The sequence below is a fragment of the Schistocerca gregaria genome, chromosome 1 (assembly GCF_023897955.1).
Source record: "Schistocerca gregaria isolate iqSchGreg1 chromosome 1, iqSchGreg1.2, whole genome shotgun sequence".
Lineage (NCBI taxonomy): Eukaryota > Metazoa > Arthropoda > Insecta > Orthoptera > Acrididae > Schistocerca > Schistocerca gregaria.
The window spans coordinates 859200309-859213650 of NC_064920.1; the positions used below are offsets into that span (position 1 = coordinate 859200309).

The window sequence follows — 13342 nt, forward strand, 5'->3', positions numbered from 1 at the left end:
TTAACATATATGTTTTCCTTCTTTACCAGGCTCAGACAGCTCGCAATGTCACCTGGTTCATAGTATACGAAATTTCTGATCCAGATGCATCAACAATTACAGTTGGAAATTTAGTCCCATTCACATTGTACAAGTTGCGGATAATTGCTAACAATGTTGTTGGAGCATCTGAACCATCAGAGCCAACAAAAGAATTCCAGACAATTCAAGCACCACCAGCTCATCCACCACAGAATGTTACAGTTCGTGCAATGAGCGCTACTGAACTGAGAGTTCGTTGGATAGTAAGTACTGTACTGAAGACAGATTAAATATAATTCTGTATATTATTGGAAAATATTATTCAGTTGTCAGTAAAATAGAACTTATTTTTTTGAATGATTAAGAGGTTGAATTCTTAATAGTATTTGGTATTGCATTGTAGATCTTATTGTCATTATCTGACATATCGGTTGACATTTTTTAATTTTTATTTGATTGTTTGGTGTACCCAACTAATATTAACTTTGTATCCTCAGTGAAGTGACATCAGAATTATCACGTGATGACATATTACCACCTTTTTCACATCTTTTTTCTGATTTTAACCGATTTCTGTAGAAAACAACATGAGAATTCTCATCTAAATAAAACTATTAATATTTTGCAGCCTCTTCAACAAACTGAGTGGTTTGGAAATCCTAGAGGCTACAATATTACATATAGGCAGGTGGGAACAAATGAAGTATATAGCGTCAAAATCGAAGACCACACAGCAAATTCCCATATTCTAGATAAACTTGAGGAATTTACACAATATGAAATAATGACTCAAGCATACAATGATGTTGGTAGCTCTGATATGAGTCCTGTTGCCGTGGAATGGACAAGAGAATCAGGTACTACTGATAATGTATGATACCTGGAAGTTTTCTTCAAACATACTTCGTTGTATAGTTAACTCTAATATTAAAAGTGATCGAGAAACACAACTGCATTACACGGTTTTTGTGTTAAGCACATTACTCAAAATAATACAGAATATTTTTTGTAGTTCCATCGTTTGGACCAGAAAATGTAGAAGCAAATGCTACATCTTCAACCACAATTGTTGTAAAGTGGGGAAATGTTCCAAAAGAACATCAAAATGGTCTTATTGAAGGATTCAAGGTATACTATGGTACCAACCCACGACTTCCATTTCATGTGAGTATATCTATCTACGTATCCCATGTGTCATCTCAGATCACACAATGTATACTTATGACAATCGCTGCTCTGACATACTATTTCCTTTATTTTCAGTTCAAAGATATTCCAAATAATGCAACATTTACTACTACACTCACGGAACTTAAGAAATTTGTTCAGTATCACATTCAGGTCTTGGCTTACACAAGACTAGGTGATGGAGCTTTAAGTATTCCTCCTGTCCGTGTGCAGACATTTGAGGACAGTGAGTAATTTTTTTGAAATTCTCTCTTCTATCTTTAAGGTTTTAATTTGTGGTAATGAAGAAAAGTCATGGTGAAATACAGATAGGTGAAACAGTTAACAGGTAATGGAGGCACTGAGTTATTGATAGCCACATAAACCACACTGAGAATTTTGCACGGTTCTGAAAACACACACACACACACACACACACACACACGGACACACGGACACGGACACACTCTTGGAGGACCAAATTGCCCTGATTGTGGCAGCATTGCAGCTCAACAGGTGTGAGATGGCATGTTTGGGGAGTGACCAAGGGGAGAAAGAAGGCAGGGAGTGGGAAGGAGAGTAGGGGTAGGGGGAATGATGGCTGTGGGGGAGAGGCAGCTGACACACATATGCTAGGAATGTGGCACACAATGATGTGGAGGAGTGGACTAGAGAAGGAGGTGTAGGTGCAGGATGAATGAAGTTAGGGTCATGGGGTTGCTGTGGAGGTGTGTGGGAGCAGGGGGTAATGGGGAATGTGGACAGAAGTATTATGGAATTGAACAATGTGGTACAAGGATATCTCCTTGTTGTTGTGAGGCAGCCAATGGAATTGAGCATGTTCTATTCAGCAGTGCGTTTTGCCACTGACTGATCAATTCCTTTGTCAGTGACTGATCAACTCTGCTCATGGTTCAATTTGGTGGTGGCCATTCATTTGGGTGGACAGCTTGTTGGTGGTAATTCAAACCTGGTATATAACATGAATGCTTTCACAACTGGCCCTGGCTCTGACAGGATAGTACAAGCCTGTGGCAGGATTGGAGTAGCATGTGGGTGTATCAGACATGTCTTACATTGGGATCTTCCACATGGCTGTGTGTGAACTACGTGTCAAGGGGCTGGGTGGGCCTGTGGCATTAAGATGAACTAGGATATTGCAAGGATTGTGTAGATGATGGAGTACCACTTTGGCAAGTATAGGAAGGATGGTGGTTAGAATTTTCCTCAATTCTGGGCCTGATAAGTAGTTGAAGCTCCAGAGAGGGTTATCGTTGTGTTACTGATCATAGGTGTTATAATGTTTTGATATTAAAACCTCCATGTTTAATTTGAACAGTTTGCCGTGAATAAGGTGCTCTCTTGGTAATTGATGTTTGGAGTTGCTAAAGTTTACTTTGCTGCATTCAGGGTCCATCTGACATAACAAAATTAGTTTTAAAAGCTGCAATGAAAGCCATATCTCCCTCCTTTGTGGAGTAACTAGATTTTGTTTTGTAGAGTACCCTATGCTGATATGCCCCTTGCACAATTTATTGATGTCACTTAAGTTTTATTTTGTATGTGACCACAGTCAAAAATTATATTTCGTTGGCGATTGTTTTCAGATAGATAATACAGATCCACAAGAACATTCATCTAAATCAGGCTGTTCCAACTAAAGTGCCTGCCCATGGACAGCAGAGGGCAGGTGTTCGCTGACAGCTGATGTGCAGGCAATCAAGTAGCCAGACCCCCATGTACATCTACAGTCATAGATGTTAAGCTATTATATAGTGCATTGTGGGGAGGGGGTACCTTGTACCCCTGCTAGTCATTTCCTTTGCTGTTCTTTTCGCATGTGCAGTGAGAGAAAAACAACTGTTTACATGCCACGGTAAAAACTTAAATTTCTCTTATCTTGTCTTTACGGTACTTATGTAAGATGTACATTGGTGACAGTAGAGTTCTTCTGCAGTCAGTCTCAGATATTGGCTCTCTAAACTTTCTCAGAAGTGTTTTGCAAATACAATGTCATCTTTGGGAAAACAGCATCATCTTGCCTTCAGAAATTCCCATATTAGTTGGTGGACCATCTATATAATACATGTTGATCAAACCTACCACTAAGAAATCTAGCATAACACCTTTTGAAGTGCTTTGATGTCTTCCCTTAATGTGACCTGACAGGGACTGAAAACGTGAGCAGTGCTCAAGAATTGGTCACACAAATACAATATATAAGGGCTGTTCCAAAAAGTAAGGTAACTCTTCAAATTGCGCGGCAACATAATTCGATTATGGTTGTGTGTGTGTGTCTTTTTTTATGTTATAAATAAAATAGAAAGAAACTTCCACCTGGGAAAAATATATTAAAAACAAAGATTCCAAGACCTACCAAGCGGGAAAGCGCCGGTAGATAGGCACAATGAATAAAACACACAAACACACACACAGAATTTCGAGCTTTCGCAACCGGCGGCTGCTTCGTCAGGAAAGAGGGAAGGAAAAGGAAAGATGAAAGGATGTGGGTTTTAAGGGAGAGGGTAAGGAGTCATTCCAATCCCGGGAGCGGAAAGACTTACCTTAGGGGGAAAAAAGGATAGGTATATACTCGCGCGCGCGCGCGCGCGCGCACACACACACACACACACACACACACACACACACACACACACACACACGAATATCCATCCATCCATACACAGATATGTGTGTGTGTGTGTGTGTGTGTGTGTGTGTGCGCGCGCGCGCGCGTGCGAGTATATACCTATCCTTTTTTCCCCCTAAGGTAAGTCTTTCCGCTCCCGGGATTGGAATGACTCCTTACCCTCTCCCTTAAAATCCACATCCTTTCATCTTTCCTTTTCCTTCCCTCTTTCCTGACGAAGCAGCCGCCGGTTTGCAAAAGCTCGAAATTCTGTGTGTGTGTTTGTGTGTTTTTATTCATTGTGCCTATCTACTGGCGCTTTCCCGCTTGGTAAGTCTTGGAATCTTTGTTTTTAATAATTTTTTTTATGTTGGTAGACATGTCTCGAACGTATTTTACAGTTTCAAGTGTATAGCATACTTCGTTTGTTTTTAACAGACAGAAAGGTTGGAAGTGTTTTAGTGTGCTCAGCGATTTTTAATTATTATAAAAACTCGAGTAAAGAACTTGAATCAAATTTTGTGTGAAAAATAGAATCAAGCACTCTAAAAAACTTGAAAAGTTTACAGTGCCATACGATGAGTCTGCTTTAAGTTAAAAAAAAAGTTTACAAGTGGTACAAGCTCTTCCAAAATGTCAGAGAAGATGCCATGACTTGTATCATGCAATTTTTTTGGATTTTTTGGGTATGAGATGTGTGTCAGCGAAGTTTGTTCCAAAACTTCTCACTTTTGATCAGAAGAACTGTCACATGAGCATTGCTCAGGAGCTCTTGAGTGACGTCAGTGATGATCCTGATTTGCTCAAAAAGGTTTTAACTGGTGATGAAACATGGGTTCATGGTTATGACATCGAAACCAAAGGCCAGTCATCCCAACGGAAGCATCCCAATGGAAGCATCCTAGAGAGCCAAGACGGAAAACAGCACGCCAAGTTCAATCAAATGCCAAAGTTTTACTCAGTTCCCTCCCCCCCTCCCCTCTTCCCCCGCCCCCCCCTCAAATTACTGTGGTGTAGTGCATCATTAATTTTTGCATCAAGGTCGTATGGTGAATAAGGAGTCTTACTTTGATGTTATGTGCCTTTTGCAAGCAAAAAGCATCCGGAACTGTGGAAAAACAATTCATGGCTTTTGCATCATGACAATGAACCTGCTCATTCATCATTGCTTGTGAGAGAGTTTTTGGCCAAAAACAACACGAAAATCCTGCCTCAGCCACCATATTCACTGGATTTTGCCCCCGGCGACTTCTTCCTGTTCCCAAAACTGAAGAGACCTATGAAGGGACAAAGATTTTCAACAATTGAGGAAATAAAAGCTGCATTGCTGGAAGTGCTCAAGTCTGTACCAAAAATTGCTTACGAGAAGAACTTCAAGGATTCGGAGAAGTGTTGGCACAAGTGCATTGTATCTGAGAGGGACAACTTTGAAGGAAACAACATGAATATTGATTAATAAATAAATATTTTTTCATAAAAAAATAAATTCACCGTACTTTATATTGTAATTACTGCTTCCAATACTTCAGTTCGTCCAGTCTTAGAGTATTGTTCATCTGTATGGAGCCCTTACCAGTTGGTATGATTCATGAGATTGAGAAGGTCCAAAGATGAGTGGCAAGATGACTGGTACATTTAGCCATCATGAGAGTGTTACAAATCTCAATGAAGGTTTAATGTGGGACACACTTGCAGATAGACGACGCGCTAAATGGAAGGGTGCTGCTCCTGCTCACTAAATTCCAAAATCCGATGTAGAGCATATATTATTATCACCAACTTTCAAATTGCGCATTGATCAGCAATTAAAGATAAGGGAAATTAGAGCTCGTACTGAGGCATTCAGGCAGTCGTTTTTCCCTCGTGCGATCTGCGAGTGGTACAGAGGAGGGGAAATCTGACTTTGGCATGAATAGTGCCCTCCACTTAACACCGCTTGGTGGCTAGCAGAGTATATATGTAGATGTAGATGTACTTTTTGAACACACCTTGTACACAGTTTCCTTTATAGATGAGCTTACACTTTCCTAGAATTCTCCCAATAAACTGAAGATAACTATTCGCCTTCCCTATAACTGACTTTACGTGCTCATTCCATGTCAAATGGCTTTGCAGCAATATGCTTAGCTATTTAATGTGTCAAAACAGCACGCCACTAATACTGTTCTGAAACATTAAAAGTTTGTTTTTCCTACTCATCTGCATTTGACTCCACCTTTGTTCTGCTTTGTTACGCACTGCACAGCACCATATGTCTTACATTATTAACATATTTCATCCTAGCCCTTTCCTTTCAGCATCTACTATCTTATGCACTTCGCAACACCATAAAGCCTATGTTTCACATAAGCCCCTTCCTTTCATAGGCTTATCATTGAGGATTTTTTCATTCTGAATCTATGTCCGGGTTATTGAATTACAATATTTTGTTGCACCTAATACTATTAAAATGGTTACCATCAATCGCACCAAATAGAAGTTCAGTCTAAGACATGCTGTACCTTCCTACGGTTTATCAACAATGACATTTATCCATAAACTACAGCATCAGCAGCAAACATTTGCAAATTGTTGCTCACCCTATCTGTCAGACTGTTATGCATAGTGCGGACGAGAGTGCTTCTATCACACTTCCCTGGAGAACTCCTGATGATAACCTTGTCTCTGATGAACACTTGCCATCCAGGACATCATGCTGGGTTCTAGTAGCTACAAAGTCTTTGAACTACTCACATATTTGAGAACCTATTCCATTTGCTCTGACCTATGTTAACAGTCTTCAGTGAGGCACTGTGTAGAATGCATTCCAGAAGTCTTGGAGTCTTTGAAATCTGCATGTTGCCCTCCATCTGTGTTTTGGAGGATATTGTGTGACAAAAGGGCAGGCTGAGTCTTGCATGAGCAATGCTTTCTAAATCTGTTGTGATCTGAGAATATAAGTTTTCTCTATCCCAAGTTGTTGTTGTTGTATAAGTCTACAGTTTTGTAGGTCCATTCTTTTACACTTCTTATATGTGCTTAGGACTTTGCACTGAGTGAGATGTTAGCAATAAATACAAGCTAAGTAATGGACCAATGCCGAACTCTCCGTAAAACCAAATCGTGATTCCTCCAGACATGGCAGCTTATTTCCTTTTGTCTCTTTCAGTTGCTTCTCAGTGCCAGGGATGCCTCTCTCTCTCTATGTCCTCCATGCCATAGTCTGTGTGATGGTCAGGCAATAGAACACCTGTATGATCCTCCTCCTTGAATGATTTTTCAAACACAGAATTTTAAAACATTAGCATTCTTTTTACTGCCTTCTATTGCAATACCAGACTTGTCAACAAATCACTGAATAGGAGCTTTCGACTCACTTAGTGATTTTACATAAGGCCAGATATTTCTCAAGTTCTTAGGAAAGTCTTTCTCTATCATAAGTTGGTAGACATTGTTGTACGTTTTGAACAACTACCTTTTTATAGCTGCTACCAACTTTTGCCTATCAACAGTTTTATATTCTTTTTTGAATTGAGAGTGTAACAGTCTCTTATTTCCTTAGCATTTTGTTAACTTTTGTTATTAAATCACAGTTCATCAGCCTATGCTATTGTACTGTACTGGCCAGGTGCATGTGGGGTGGCCAAAAAGTTGCCCGTGCACATGCAAAACACATGCAATAGGGTTATGTGGCAGGCAGCCTATACTGTTTGCACCTCATCTGAGTTGATGGGCTGGTGATGGAATGGCCTGACCTCAAAGCCAGTCATTTAATCTTATTCGTTGCTGCATTGTTACTCTCAGTAGTGGGATAACGTAATCACAGTCTGAAACAAGAGCCTGGATTATGGTATGACCAACATTCACCTCTTATGAAAATATCTTTTTTCACTTATAATTTATTGTGTTTTATGAAGTTTACTGTTTTTGATGCAATAGCTGTCCTGCAGTTGTTAATCAAAAACATGTAATGACGATATCAGAGTATGCATCCCTATAACTATTATTGTCACAGACCGGCTCCCTGCTGCCCTCCCCATGACCATAGAAGATGGCAACAAGAATCTCTAAGGTTGTGAGAGCAGGAACTGTTGATTAATTATAAGTCACAATCCACAAATTTTATTTTTGTTCATGGTACATGTGTAACTGCCAATCGTCTGAGCATACAGCATGCAACATGCTAACTTACAGTGCTGCTCCATGCTACAAATCTCACCTTACATGTTATATTAAGTTATTACAGCAAAAATGTCTGTTTATAGAAATTATTTATAGAACTTATTGAAGAATAGTGGTATAATTACTGAGCTTCATTTGCATTTTTCTGTTGTTAGTAAGAATTTTATTTTCTTAATATGAAATCATGTGTCATGAACTTTATCAATGAAGAAAACTGAGCATAAAATAGTCTAGGTTCATAATTTTATGAATTAACTTTATACTGTGTACATCAAAGTGTACATTTGCATTTATTCACTTTTGCATTTATTTCGTTTCTCATAGCACCTGGTGCCCCATCAAATGTATCATTTCCTGATGTGTCAGTCACAAGTGCACGTATAATATGGGATGTCCCAGAAGAACCTAATGGAGATATACTAGCTTACCAAGTTACTTACCGCCTCTCTGATGAGACAAAGGATAACTTATCAAGGGAGTTTCCTCCTTCTGACAGAACATATCGGTAAGTAAGAAGCTATATAAATTAGTCTTGATGAAATAATAATAATTTTATCACATTTGATTTGTCAAGAAAAAGCTTTAAATGTTGATGAAGAATGACTGGTCTGAAACAAATAACTTACTAACTTACAGGATTCCGGAAGGCTGGATGTCAGCAAATGTATGATTTACCAAATTATTCAAGAAACTGCAAAAAAACTGTCAAAGTTACAGTATTAATTTTCTTGATGACTAATTTTGAGTAATATAAAATCATCTACTAAAGCTGTGCAGTACCATCCATTACGAAAGCCATACGTTTGATCATTTTAGTTAAACACATTGTACAGTTACATACATTTAATTAAAACAAACGAGCATGTGGCTGTCATAATGGATGGTATTGGAAAGCTTAGTGGGTGAGCTTAAGAATTGAAACTAGTCAGCAGTGCAGAAAATGAATATCACAACTTCAACAGTTTTTTGTAGTTTATTGCATAATTTGGCAAATAATTTACATTACAATACCGAAATAGTCTACTATGGTTCAGTTACACATCTCTTCTGGTTGGTTACAGCTCATTGTACAAAATGTTAATGAATCCTTTTTAATTGCAGTGCAACGGAGCTACTCCCAGAGAAGTATTATCTGTTTTCCGTAACAGCACAAACCCGACTGGGTTGGGGGAAAACAGCATTTGCTCTTGTGTTCACAACAAACAACCGAGAAAGACCACAGCCTCCATCTGTACCACAGATAAGCCGCAGTCAAGTGCAAAGTGAACAGATAACATTCAGTTGGACACCAGGCAGAGATGGATTTGCACCTTTGAGGTAATTATTATGTCTACTTAGAATTTTGACACATAACAATATGTATTTATGTGTGTCCTCATCATCATTCCATGTCATTACCAGCCATAAGGCATTCATGCATTACAGTCCTCATTGATAATCATCTGTGCTCAACCTGTGGGTTTTTCGTACCTCTCATTATATCATCTCAGTCTTTTTTGTGTTTTGGGAACCACCAAGGAACTTTTTTAATCAATGTACTATCCATTCATCTAGCTAAGTGCCCTGCCCATCTGTTTTATTTTTCGTTGGTGTCATAATTACTTCCTGCCTGCTCCTGTCTGCTCCCTGGTATATTTGTTTATTTCCCTATCTCTGCTAATAATTTCTGGCATGCATGTTTCCACTCTGTGATTACATATGTGAGACCAGCTCACTATTCATCAAGTAATAGGAGTGGTGCCTGAACATCTGACAGGCACTTAGTGAAGAATGATGCCCTGCTAAATGTACCAAAATTTGTATCGTTTTTCTCATGACTTATTTGGTAGGTTGAGATTTATCCTCATATACAGAATTATGTTCCATCTGTGCAACATCAGTTTTCGGCAGTGTACAAGTACAGGAAAGCATTATTCTCAGTAATAGAATCAAACAAAGTGTCTAGTTGCTGAGACAATTTTCAGTGGTGTGTGTGTGTAGCGGGAGGGGGGAGGGGCTGCATGACACCTGCTATTTCTCTAAAGATAACTTCACACACTTAACATATGAGCTAGTTTTTTGATGACAAGAACAACTTAATAATCCAAAAAGCCGTTATTTCTAATAACTGTTTTTGCCAGTAACTTTTTGTAACCCTTTTTACACCTGTTTATTGGGATATTTATCTACATGTTAACTGTTAGAAACATATTGAGAAGAGCATTTACTCTTTAAAACGTCAGCTTTAAAAAGTAAAAAAATAAACGCCCTTAAATGTGCAGTACGTGAACTGTTAACACAAATTTCAGTGCAGCCTATTTCATATTTTGCATGATTGTAATATATACCTACATGTAACAACTGCTACTCTAGTATGATGAACTTGTCAAGCATTTTCAAGATACTGAAGTCCCAAGTTTTGCAAGCCTCTTGAATGTTATATGAGAGATTCACCTGTTGAAGAGAGGGCTTAGTGCATCCACTTGTGGCAACAGGCTAGAAGATTGCTTGTACTGGATCTAACTTGTTGTGGTCTTCAGTTCAGAGACCGGTTTGATGCAGCTCTCCACACTACTCTATCCTGTGCAAGCTTTGTCATCTCCATGTACCTTCTGCAACCTACATCCTTCTGAATCTGCTTAATGTATTCATCTCTTTGTCTCCCTCTACACACCGAGCGAGGTGGTGCAGTGGTTAGCACACTGGACTCGCATTCGGGAGGACGACGGTTCAATCCCGTCTCCGGCCATCCTGATTTAGGTTTTCCGTGATTTCCCTAAATCGCTTCAGGCAAATGCCGGGATGGTTCCTTTGAAAGGGCACGGCCGATTTCCTTCCCCATCCTTCCCTCACCCGAGCTTGCGCTCCGTCTCTAATGACCTCGTTGTCGACGGGACGTTAAACACTAAGATCCTCCTCCTCCTCCTCTCCCTCTACAATTTTTACCATCCACACTGCCCTCCAGTACTAAATTGGTGATTCCTTGATGCCTCAGAGCATGTCCTACTAGCTGATCCCTTCCTCTAATCAAGTTGTGCCCAAATTTATCTTCTCACCAATTCTGTTCAGTACCTCCACATTAGTTACATGGTCTACCCATATAATTTTCAGCATTCTTCTGTAGCATCACATTTCAAAAGCTTCTATTCTCTTCTTGTCTAAACTATCTATCGTCCGTGTTTCACTTCCCTACAGGGCTACACTCCATCCAAATACTTTCAGAAAAGACTTCTTGACACTTAAATGTACTCTCGATGTTAACAAATTTCTCTTCTTTAGGAACACTTTCATTGCCATTGCCAGTTTGCATTTCGTGTCCTCTCTACTTCAACCATCATCAGTTATTTTGCTCCCCAAATAGCCAAATTCATCTACTACTTTAAGTGTCTCATTTCCCAATCTAATTCCCACAGCATCACCTGATTTATATGCCACCCTTTTTTTATTTAACCTCCATCCTAATCTTCGACCAAACACTTATTACAGCAAATGATGCTTATTTGGAGTGGATCAGTGAAGTTAAGGGTAATCATTGTGGTACATTCATGCTGAGGTATACCAGCTGCACATACTGTCTGTGACAGGCTATTCAGTACCAGCTAGCCGCCCTGTCGTCTTGTGCCAGTGGTGTCACTCAGAAGCAGTATGGAGGGGCATGGTGTCAGCACACCACTCTCCTGATGACCATTCTCAGTTTCCCAGACCTATGACAGTATATAATTAGGAATCATGATGAAATAATTGTTTATTTATTGATACATTTGCACACATTTTGATGTGAAGTCATGCTGAGCCAAACCTGGCTTTAAATAACATACTCTATTTGTTATTTGTACTTGAATGAATAAAAAAAATGATCATTTCATCATGGTTCCTCACTTATATCTCACCAAGGATGTACTGTAATGATTATAATTACTATTATTATTGTTCCTTTTGAAGAAACATTGTTTGCAGTGTTCTGTGGAAGATTAGCGGCGAGTATAGGAGACGCAAGAGAAAGTGGTGTAATTCAAATGAAGTACATGCAGATTTATAGTCTTTTACTTAGCTAATTGCGCAAACACAACTGCGGCTCAATGATTGGTGCTCTTCTGTGGTATGCAATAGGCTTGTTAATCTTTGAACCTTGAGAGTTCTCAAAAACACTCCAGTAGCAGTATCAGACCAACATTTGTTGCGTCCAAGTATGTGCTGTAATGTGTAAAAGAGAAAACTCTGTCACCCTATGGTTTTATGCTTCCCTTATTTGTAAAGACCCCTCACTTATTTATGACCAGCTTAGTGCCCGATGCTTCACTCGCAAAGAGTAAATGGTCTTCACAGATTTTATGTTGTTCGAAATTTTTGATGGTAGTTAAGGTCTTAGAATCACGTATTTCAACCAAAAAATGTTTCTGGTAGCTGGAGTCCAAAGTTTTTATTAATCATGCCCTTTGCGTTCTTGCCGTGATATTTTCATAGAAACTTTCATCCCCTAACACACATTTTTTTATATCTAACTGAGAAGTGAATTACCGATTTTCATAGATTTAGCTACAAAAATGGTTACATAATGAAAAATTTTATAAAAGCTTTTATCTCTTATTTGAATTTCCAAAAACAGTGAAACACAGTTTTTTTATTTCAAATAAGAATCCAATTTCAGTTTGTTACAGATTTAGCTTTAAAAATGCTTTCATAAATAAATATTTCACAAGACATTTCATCCCGTATTTCACTGTCTTAGAGACTGAATTTCCAAAAATGCTGAAAGACGATTTATTTTTATTTGCAACTGAGAAATGAAATACCAGACTTAATAAATACAGCTTTAAAAAAACTTTAGTAGTCCTTTAATAATTATTTATTTTAAAAAAACTTCCACCCACTATTTCACACCTATAGGATTTAAATTTCCAAAAATGCTGAAACATGTATTTGTTTATTTCTGACAGAGAAATCAAATACCAATTTTTGTATGTCTCGCTTCAAAATTGGTGTAATAGTGAATATTTTCAAAAAACCTTTCATCCCTTATATCACCTTTGAGTCAGGACATTGCCTTTTATGTACACTGATAAAGAACAACTGCAAGCAGGTTAATCCATGTAATGCTGTAAATAGCGAACAGGTACCCCCTCCCCCTGTCCCCTCCCATCCCAAAACCCAGTCACTACATACCACACCGTTTTACTTTGTTGCCTAGCATGACTGTTGTCTTTATATAGTGCATTTCAATTTTTATCAGAATTGCCTTCTTCAGTATTCTGCAGAGTTTAGAAAACAATACCAGTAGAACAAATTTTTCTGATTCCTTAAGTGTGTGTGTGAAAAAGAACAGGCTGCGAGAATGTATCATTTTTCTTGGAAGTTCAGGGGCCTGCCATTTTGTTACATACAACT

The 13342-nt window shown here is 38.7% G+C and overlaps 1 protein-coding gene and 1 non-coding gene across 8 annotated transcripts in view; both read left to right on the forward strand.

Annotated features, from left to right (window-relative positions):
• The window catches only part of LOC126272780 (protein sidekick), a 614097-nt gene that overhangs the window by 554895 nt on the left and 45860 nt on the right, over nt 1–13342 (forward strand). For all 7 annotated transcript variants that reach the window (XM_049975937.1, XM_049975981.1, XM_049975945.1 and 4 more), the window contains 6 exons: nt 30–284; nt 650–878; nt 1034–1185; nt 1285–1435; nt 8303–8483; nt 9080–9295. In XM_049975937.1, the coding sequence (XP_049831894.1) occupies nt 30–284; nt 650–878; nt 1034–1185; nt 1285–1435; nt 8303–8483; nt 9080–9295 (1184 nt within the window). The remainder of the gene's footprint in view (nt 1–29; nt 285–649; nt 879–1033; nt 1186–1284; nt 1436–8302; nt 8484–9079; nt 9296–13342) is intronic.
• Trnaa-cgc (transfer RNA alanine (anticodon CGC)) lies at nt 10634–10706 on the forward strand. Its single transcript has one exon. It is a non-coding gene; the product is annotated as a tRNA-Ala (tRNA).